The sequence below is a fragment of the Solanum dulcamara genome, chromosome 7, assembly GCF_947179165.1.
Source record: "Solanum dulcamara chromosome 7, daSolDulc1.2, whole genome shotgun sequence".
In the NCBI taxonomy this organism is placed as follows: Eukaryota; Viridiplantae; Streptophyta; class Magnoliopsida; order Solanales; family Solanaceae; genus Solanum; species Solanum dulcamara.
The window spans coordinates 3621935-3631687 of record NC_077243.1 but is presented as its reverse complement, the minus strand read 5'-3'; the positions used below and the strand labels follow the sequence as shown (position 1 = coordinate 3631687).

Here is a 9753-nt window from a genome sequence, read left to right as displayed (position 1 = left end):
AGCCAAAATAAACAATATGACTCATGCACTTGGGTCGTGTTCAAAGCTCCCAACGAATCGAGAGACAATCTAATAGGCTGATTCAACGCCAACCGACCATCCACCCCAAAAGTTAATTGCCTCGACCACAAGAAAACAAACAGTAGAGCATCAATTTAGCCAAAGACGATAAACCAAATTGGAACTCGACCCCAACTCTCTTCCGCAAACAAAAAGAAGATAAGATTGAAGGGAACAAAGAAAGAAACAGCTAAGAAAAAAAAGATTCTACAGAATACAGACTAGTACTGCCGACTCTAACAAAGGCAGGAAGGATTATACTGCAGATCTCTTGAACAGACACTTCTTCCTACATTAATCAGGGGCGGCTCTGAACAACGCAATAGGAAATATCATGGACAAGATCATTGGAATTTGAGCACCATAAAGCTTTGGATGCATACTGAAAGATATAAATTAGTACCTAATAATGCTCTCCAAATTTAAGTTGTTAAATCATTTAATACAAAAGTCAGTCTTGGATAAAGAATTCTAATCTGAATCGTATTTTTTCTTCTCAACCTCTATTTACATTTTGACAAAAAGCAAAACCTCTCTTTGATTTTTTAGTCATTCTAAATGATGAAGAGAGAGAAAAAAAAAATATTCTGAGCCAACAAAACTGTATTCGCCAAGTACATGTGACAACTGATGCACATTTACAACAGCTGTGACGTAAATAGTTTTGACCATTTTGCATGTTTACACACGATGATGCCTGAAAAGGAATTTCTATTTACACAGATTGTTCTTAATTATACGTATGCAACGATGCAGTTCTATAATATCTGCAAGAATGCCAGGCATGAACCTTTTACAACCTTTAACTGCATGCAAGCTGCAGCTTCAAAGGTAAGAGTTACCCGATAACAACTATCAAATTGAGTATTCACAGATTATGTATTAAATCTCGTAGACCAACCAACATTGCAAAGGCACAACAAACAAGCACCATGGATGAAAGATGTATTTTCCAATCATTAATCAATGATCAGAATCATCGCAGATCAATGACATCAAACTTCAAGTTAGAATCCATATAGACATCTGTACAATGCTTGTAAATTGGGCTACCATCAGGAGGGGGGTCATGCGGATGAAAACCACGCCTTGGACATTGTCGTACAACTGTCATACCACCCGGATTTGTCAATCGGAATATTCCATGAGTTCTACACACATTAGAATATCACAGATTAGCTAGATGAACATCATTAACTAGAGATAAAAGGGAAGATTGTCATTTCTCACTTGTAGAATCCCACCCACACCAGGACTATTTTATCCAATTGTGGAAAATAGCTAAATATTTTTTGGTTGAGTAGCTAGGTTGAATAACTAATCCCACCAAGCAAGATATATAAACCCTATCAAATGATTGTGAAATGCCTATCCATGTACCAAACATGACCAAAAACGGCATACACCAACTCCAAAACCTACTTCAACAGGGATTGAGGCAACTTTACCTCGAACTGTCTCTTGGGGCCATTACAATTGCAATTGCTTCAGGCAACATGATCTGCTTAAACATTAGTAAAGGAAATAAGTGAATCCAGGATCAGTGATGAAATCATACCAATAATTAAACATAAATTCAGGTCTAATAGGCCATATAAACTTTGCCTCAGTCTTCGTAAACAAACTAGAGATAAACCCCGGTTGAGGAAGTAGAGAGTTAAGAGTACAGAAACCTGATATGAATACTGGGTGTGAACATCAATGGATGACATGAAACATGATTGCGTTGGATGTGTCTGAAAAAGAATGCAAAGTGAAGAGTCATTAGTTGACTTTAATTGTATCATGGAGTAAAAACTTTTCAAGGTTCCTTTGAGATAAAATACCAAAATTACTGGAAAAGATGCTGTAAAATAACTTGTAGAAGGTACCATGGACAAAATTTCAAAAGACAATTCCTATTATGACTCAATAAATTACAATGAGTATTCTAGGTGTTCTACCCGCTACTTGATAGTTCTTCCACATGTTTTCTTACAAAAGCATAGCAAACTCCACCAGATCACAGAAAGTGAACTGTGACTTGGTACAATAGTTTACACTTAACATGACGTCGTAATTCAGGAGTTATTTATCAAGGACTAGGATCCTCGCAAAATAGACTTACATGAATCCACCCAAGAGGAAACAATGATTGCTTATCTTGAACTTCAAATATTTCCTCCTCATTTGTAGTTTGACACTGCTTAGAAAGAATTCAATCAGGATACTATCCAGGAAACACATCCAAAGAACAATACAAGGACTCTTTTTTTGAATAATATAAAGGGATCTTACTTACCGAATCTGATGTCGATTCCTGCTTAGGAATGATCAGAGCTGTCACATAAAATTTTCGGTTTTTCTGAAACAAGCAATAGTGTGGATGATGATACAGCTACAAAGAGATTGTAACTGAAAACACAATGATAAGAGTTAATGGGACATACTAGTGATCCAGCAAGAACACCACAGGTTTCAAGATTTTTGTTAGTATTGGACTTTGCTAACTTCATGAAAGTATCCATCACAGATGCTGACTACAAAATGAGAATAGGTGAAAGTATTTTATAATGTGAGACAAGAAAAGGGAATAAGGAAATGGAGATCCAAATGTAGAAAAATCTCACAATGTGCAATTGCAGGGGATCTTCAGAACAGATTAGACCATCAGGTGATGCTTTAACCAATCCACATTCCACCTCTTCGACTGGACATGCTGCGGTTGGCATCAAATCTTGTACCTCCGCAAGAACGGGTGGAGGAGAAGGTTGTCTAATGATTTCTGATTGTAGAGGGCTTTCTTCTGCATCAAAGGAAATCAATGAAGCAGGTTCCTCAAGACGCAGCACTGGCTTGTCACTGTTGACTGGTAATGTTAATTCTTGACATGGTTTTCCACATTCTGAACTGATTTTATCCTTCTTATCAGAAGATTCATTTTCCAGAGGCTTCAGGAGGCTGTTTACCCAACAAGGATTAAGAAATATACTTAAAACTCAAATGCAAGCACACTGAGAAATAAACTTATACGGTAAATAATATTATCTATTGGTAGCTCAGGACTGCATTATAAGCCCTGACAATGTTATTACTAGTATGTTGCAACAGCGGAAAAAAATTCACAAATGATAAAATATGTTGAAAAGAAATCAATTAACTAAGAACCTCACCTGGGGATCAGAACAGGGGTGAAGTCAACATTACTTGGATAAGACACCTGCATTTAAGAACAGAAGTTGTAATTTGTTAGATTTTAGTCCTTACATTTACTTGAACAGGACTTTAGCTCTTATATTCCTGAAAAAGGATTGTTCGCCGGGACTCTCAATCTATGCCTATGCCATCTCAAGAGGGCTTCACTTACGTCTAACTGTACCTATGCTCAAATGCTTCTTTTTCTCCAGATAATGAAGACAGAGAATAGATAAGTCAAATGGAGGGGGAAAAGTGAGATGAAAGCACAGTAGCCTCTGGAAAATTGTTTAGCACAAAGAGCACGTGGCTCAGTGCACAGCCCTCCCCACCCGGATTCCACACAGAAAAGGGACCCCCATGAAAATCTCCCCTGTAGCCTGATCCCCACTTTAGCAATTTTGCATCCTACCGAGAGAATGCAGAGCCACCACCTCTATAATCTATTACTCCCTCTGTTCCTATTTACTTGTCAAATTTTGACTTGATACACCTATTAAGAAAACAATGATTGGTATAGTGAATTTACCATTTTACTCCTATTAATTAATAGAGTTTTAAACATATTTACTCACTATATTTTTCAAAGACATTAACTCAATGTTAATAAATTGAGGGTATAATAAGAAGAAAAAAATTGTCCTTTCTTGATTTGTTAAAATTGACAAGTAAAAAGGAAAATCAAATTAAGAAATATTTGACAAGTAAATAGGAATGGAGGAGTATCACATTAGCTCTTCCCTTTTGTGGTAACCCCTTTAGCGGCGCATCCTTTGAGGATAGGATCGCTGAGAGAGTTAAGGATTTGACAATGTTAATTCCAAGAGCAGAAATTCATCCATTCCTTCCTTCTGTCTGCCCCATATAACTTACCACTTATGCATTCATCTTCCTTTTGAATTCCAAGAGCAGAAATTCACCAATTTTGAATAATCAATCTGGTAAATTGCTTCTATCTAGTATTCACTCAATTCATAAGAACCTCAATCGAGTAATAATTCCAGTATAGGGTGCCATCTTTCTTGAAAAATTAGATAAATGACAAAAGGAGATAGAACTCTTCATCCCTACCTGAAAGGAGAGATTGAAAGTGGATAGTGGACAAGAAAGATGAACTAACGTCGGAAATGAGAAGAGATGTAAAAGTGGTGATTTATATGGGGCAGAAGGAAGGAATGGATGAAGGTGGTGGTGGCTGGTTTTTGTCAGAATTTTCTTTTCTGATGAAAACACGTCTCTCAAGTGTTGCGGACCTTGTGCCAGACTTTGATTGCAGAGATGCATGAGAATGAATCCAACAGAAAAGACAATGGAGACTACAACACTTACATCTTGATTAAGAGTCAGGATTTCATTGACTTCTCACTTATGAGGATTAAAATTGTATTTTACTATGCCAAAGTAATAACAATACATCCTTCACTCTCCTCTGTCACTAGTTTGAGGACTATAATCATATTTTACTAAGCCAAAAATACAAACAAAAATAATTCTTCATACCCCTCTGTCACTAGCTGGAAGCTGAAACTGTCCTCGAAGTCCATTCGGACCCAAAATGGAATGTCTGTTCAGAGTTTCATCCTTTGGACGCGGAATATTAAGTGACCTAGAGAAGCAATAAAAAAATCATAAAGAAGAGCAACATTGAATAAATAGTTGACATCCAGCAACATAAGCTCAGTTTCACCTTGACTAATGCATTCTACCTTGCTCATCATTGTTTCTAATCCACATATTGTGCCAGCCTAAGAAGAGATTTTAATTTGTGACTGCTATACTATGTGATTTCAGCATGTATATGTGTGCTTGCTATGCTTTGCAGACAAGTTAAAGCTACGGCAATTACTTCTGGAATGCATACAATGCAAAATGTATCATTATCATTCAATACTCATGGCTTTCTTGACATCTGCAGGCTTTACTTTCATAATTTGTAGGTTCCAAGGAATAATAAATGTACCACCCTAAGGATGAAAGTTACAAAGAAGTATGTCCTACTAAAGTCTGCTGGCGGTTCGTGTATAAACGTATAAGTGATTCTATAGGTCTTCAGCAAATTTTAAGCAATGTAAAATGAACAGATTCCACATGCAACATTCAGATTTAGCAAGAGACCCAGACTAGAGCCAGAATTAAGCAACTACTCCATGCCATTAAAGTGGATTGATTGGGCACATTGCATCTAGCAATAAATTACCGAGTAGTCCTTATTGGAGAGACTTACGAATGGCGGATATGCTCATCTACTGGCTTCACAAGTAAAAACTGTGTGGTTGTTGGAACTTGAGACCCAAATTCTCGAACAGGTGCCGCTATCTGTGAGATGTGGAAACAACGTCCATCAGAATAGACCATTAATACAAGCTGTAAAAGTTCCAACTAACCATGAATCTAGTGTTTCGTTCACCACCTTTCACCTTATCTTAAATAAAATCTTCTAAGGCAATCTAACACACATAATCTCAACATTTAACATTTTAAGTGGAGAAGGGTAAAGGGGTGAGCCCATTATCCATTGAGTTTTGAATTCTGCACCATTGCCATTTGGGAATTTCTCGGTTATCGGAAAAATAAATCAATTTTAAGTAAGACGAAACAACCTATGGTTATGATAAACCAAAGTTTTCTTGTAATTTTGAAGTTCTGTTTCCGGCAAGCACCTTACTTAGTGGAATTGCAATTATTGCTTTGGTAAGCTTCAAACAAACAGTTTCTTGACATCTTCAATGCAACTCTTGATTTTTAGTGTCATAATTATAACAGTGTGCTTGGGGCACTGCACACCAGTAACCATACACTTTCTAGAAAATATGAAAGACAAATAGAACCCTCAAAACCAAACTTGCACGCATTACAACCAAATTCAAGACAGCCAAACAAGAACACTTGAATGACACATAAGAAGCAGAACGTACATGGTGCATACCTTATTTGTCCCCCAAGCCTTAAAGCTTTGCTTATTGGCAGGAGAATATTGCCCTGAGAATCCTACAAGATTATTTTGATGATGATTGTTCCCCTTATTCACTTGATATCTGCTTTTTCTGTTAAGCTCCTCAAGTTTCTGTTGAACTATTGGCTTCAATTCCTCAAGCTCAGCCACAGCATTTAATAATTTCTTGAGATCAAATATAAGAAAGTAAGATTAGGTAAAGCTTACATATGAACACAGAGGAAAGGCATCGATTGCCTTACCTTTTTCAAATAAATTTTGTTGCTCAGCAGTGATGCTCGATAATCTCGATGGCAGGGTATTGTCTCAGAGACCAAACTTAAACAGAAAAACACAATAATTTAAATACATTGTCAAGCGTTCAGAACAAAGTTAAGCACACCAAATCATTGAAACCACTTAGTAATTCAGTCTAGATGCTTCTATTTTAAACAGAAAATAACCTTAAAACATAAGGGTTGATTACAGACAGTGGTGAACATATGTATTATGGGTGCTTAATCACCCACTGCCTTTTGTGACAAACATTATTATTTATGTACAAAATTTAGTAAAGCATTGAAACATATTAACTGAGCACCCATTCTATGTATCAATTCCGAGCTAAAAATAGTTGAGCACCCATGATACAAAATTTCTGGATCCGCCACTGAGTACAGAGCCCTAACTTGAGGTTACTCTATCAGACATAACCCATCTTTAATTAGAGTTACAAACTTACAACACTAAAAAGATTAGAGAAACCAGAAACTATTTCTATATGTAAATTAACCTACAACAACAACAATAGATCTAATGAAATTCCACTAAGTGGGGTCTGGGGAGGGTATAGTGTACGCAGACATTACCACTACCTTGTGGAGGTAGAGAGGTTGTTTCCGAAAGACCCTCGGCTCAAGTGCATCAAACCCAAGTAAAAGAAGGAGAAAAAACAATGAAGAAAGCATAGCAATTAATAAGAAAAGTAGTATAAAGTCTACAAGAAAGAACAATAACAACAACAAAAAAGTGTGATAATCGAAACACAAGGGTACGACTAGCACCACGACAGGCACTAACAAGCCTAAACCTTTGCAAGGCAAAACAACACTCTACCCATACTAACCTTCTACCATAATACGCCACCGCCACTCCTTCCTATCTAGCCCACTGGATAAGAATGTGGATTCAAAACAAATAAAATATTTATTCAAGTATTTAACAAGCTTCTAAAACTCAGTTTTTAAGGAAATCTGGTGGATAAGAGAAAGTTTTGGAAGACTTGAGCATAAAATTTAGACAACACATTTTGTATGCTTCTATGTACCTTATGTTAGCAAGTAATTAGGAGGAAAAAAAATAACTTTGATGCATGCACTATTGACAAATGGTCTTCTTAGGAGATAATACTATTATCCAATAGGGCATCTTGGTCAACTCTGTCGAAAAAAAAAGAAAAAAGAGTTTGGCTACTCAAAACTTGAAAGGGAGGTCTTCTAGCATCCAACCACATCAGAATTAAGCATAATAATAAACATAAACCTTAATGCAAGTCTCTGACATTAACCTGAAAACAAAATATAGTTTTGGATCATTTGACTTCCCTTCTCACCTTGAGAATCTAAGAAGCATGACATACAAATCTATGAAGTCTCCCTCTGCGCGAAAAATGTCAGCCTACAATATCGTAACCATATTATTTCCTGCAATGTCGCTATAGAGAATAAAGAGGAATTTGGACTCATACAGAAAGGTATTTTATAAACTATTCCTAATAGCAAAGCACTTTAGCACCAAAAGACATTCCATTGAATGAGTCATAAAATGACATGAAAGTTACTAACCAGTTGCATATCAGAACAGACAATTCCAATAGGCAAAAATGCACCACCAGACAAGTACCATGCTTTAGTTGCGATAATACTAAGAATGCAAAGAAAAGGCTCCAGAGTAATAACCAGGTATAGCATCCAATAAAATGGCAGGTTGATCAAAACAAGGGATAAATTGTAGCTAACAGAGAAGAACTAGCAAATGATTCTAAGATCATAAAAGCAACAAGCATCATACAGATGTGATAGTCATTGGATAAACTAGAAGCAATCATGTTAAGGATATTTGGTGACTTCAAATAATATGGAGATACCAATACCCAGCAGAGCTTAATTCTAGCTAATACATCTGCTTAGAACTCAAATAACATTATGACATATATGATTGCATGTTCTTCTGTACTTCAACCAAACAAGAGTATAAATAGAGTAAAGGGAATCACATATGCTACTTGACTTGAATAGGATCAGAACAGGCCCAAGAACTAACCTTGATGCAAAGCCAAATCTTAATAAAAATCCAGCATTGGACCTAAGTACTGACCTAAGAAATGAGCATGTATTGTGCCCTAAGTAAATCAAACTGGAAGAGCTTCATTTACTCTGTTTCAACAAAACCTTAACCATCCAACCACCTAAAAATTTAATATTCCATTTTTCGATTCAACAGTTGCTTATTTTAGCTAGAAAGCGTTACAGAAGCTAATGGTGAACTCTTAGCAGAGATTATACTAATGAGTCAAAAAAAATGTTTCTAAAGCATGCCAGTCTCTTCACTATTGGTTTATCAATTAAAGAAATTATTATAAATAAGTAAATAAATACACTCACAACAACAACAAAATACTCTCAATAGTTCTCCAATATGAAAACCCTTTAGTGGCCAATTTTTCCAGTAAGCATATAAATCAGATATACGTTGAGAGGGAACATCAGTGATTCAATTTTCAAGCTTAGGAGTTGCACATGCAATAATATAGCTTTGATCATTGAAAAAGCGATCTAAATTCACTAACTTAGTTCACAATTCAAGGAAATGCAAATAAAGATACAAATTGATAAAGTAGCTTATACAAAAGGAGGACCTGTTTGAGGACATTATCTGCGATGCGATAGTAAATTTTCAAAGAGAGTCGATCATCCACATCGAGTTTCTTCGTACGCGCTGCGATGTTGATTTGCCCCGACGACGACCGAGTCATCATATTGAAGAATTACGAGATTTTCTTTCCTTTATTTCTGCTTTCTTATCATTCAATTGAAGCAGATCGTAATTCGTAACGTTGATCAGACACACGAAATTGAGTCTTCAATGGCTGCTCGTACTTGGAAGAAAGAGAGAAACACAGATTGGGGAAGGGACGGGCGAGGAGTACAAAGAGGTCATTGATGAATCGTACGGGGGTAAATGTGGAAAGACGTTATTAGGGCTCGTTTGGTTGAACAAACATTGTTTCTTTGGAGAACAACTGAACACTACGGGTGTGTTTGGTGTGAAGGAAAATGTTTCCAATTTTTTCATGTTTGGTTGGCTTAAATATTTTGAAAATATTTTCCTAATTAACTTATTTTCCTCAAATTCAAGAAAAATGACTTCCCTTGAAAAAGTAAGCAAAATATTTTTCAAAATCATTTTGAACTTCATATCTCAACTTTTCATCCTAACTTAAGTCTCGGATATCGATTTACAATATTAATCCTAAATCGACTCATGATTCTTGATTCAGACCCAACACTCGATTTTCGAATTGAGTC

General features: G+C 36.2%; 1 protein-coding gene across 3 annotated transcripts; it reads right to left on the bottom strand.

The window, feature by feature from the left end:
- Nucleotides 1-643: 643 nt before the first annotated feature.
- LOC129894122 (AMSH-like ubiquitin thioesterase 1) lies at nucleotides 644-9451 on the bottom strand. Of its 3 annotated transcripts, XM_055969652.1 has the most exons (14): nucleotides 9084-9451; nucleotides 7779-7843; nucleotides 6430-6505; nucleotides 6161-6352; nucleotides 5459-5550; nucleotides 4735-4840; nucleotides 3213-3259; nucleotides 2670-3000; nucleotides 2490-2579; nucleotides 2342-2404; nucleotides 2168-2242; nucleotides 1734-1796; nucleotides 1509-1561; nucleotides 644-1211 (listed from the first exon to the last, which is right to left on the bottom strand). In XM_055969652.1, exons 1-14 carry the CDS (start codon nucleotides 9201-9203, stop codon nucleotides 1037-1039), a joined length of 1548 nt encoding a protein of 515 aa, XP_055825627.1. In that variant the 5' UTR covers nucleotides 9204-9451; the 3' UTR covers nucleotides 644-1036. The 3 variants fall into 3 exon arrangements, with proteins under 3 accessions (XP_055825627.1, XP_055825629.1, XP_055825628.1); XM_055969654.1 differs by lacking the exon at nucleotides 7779-7843; XM_055969653.1 differs by lacking the exons at nucleotides 7779-7843; nucleotides 9084-9451 and adding an exon at nucleotides 7042-7748.
- Between the last annotated feature and the right edge of the window lie 302 nt (nucleotides 9452-9753).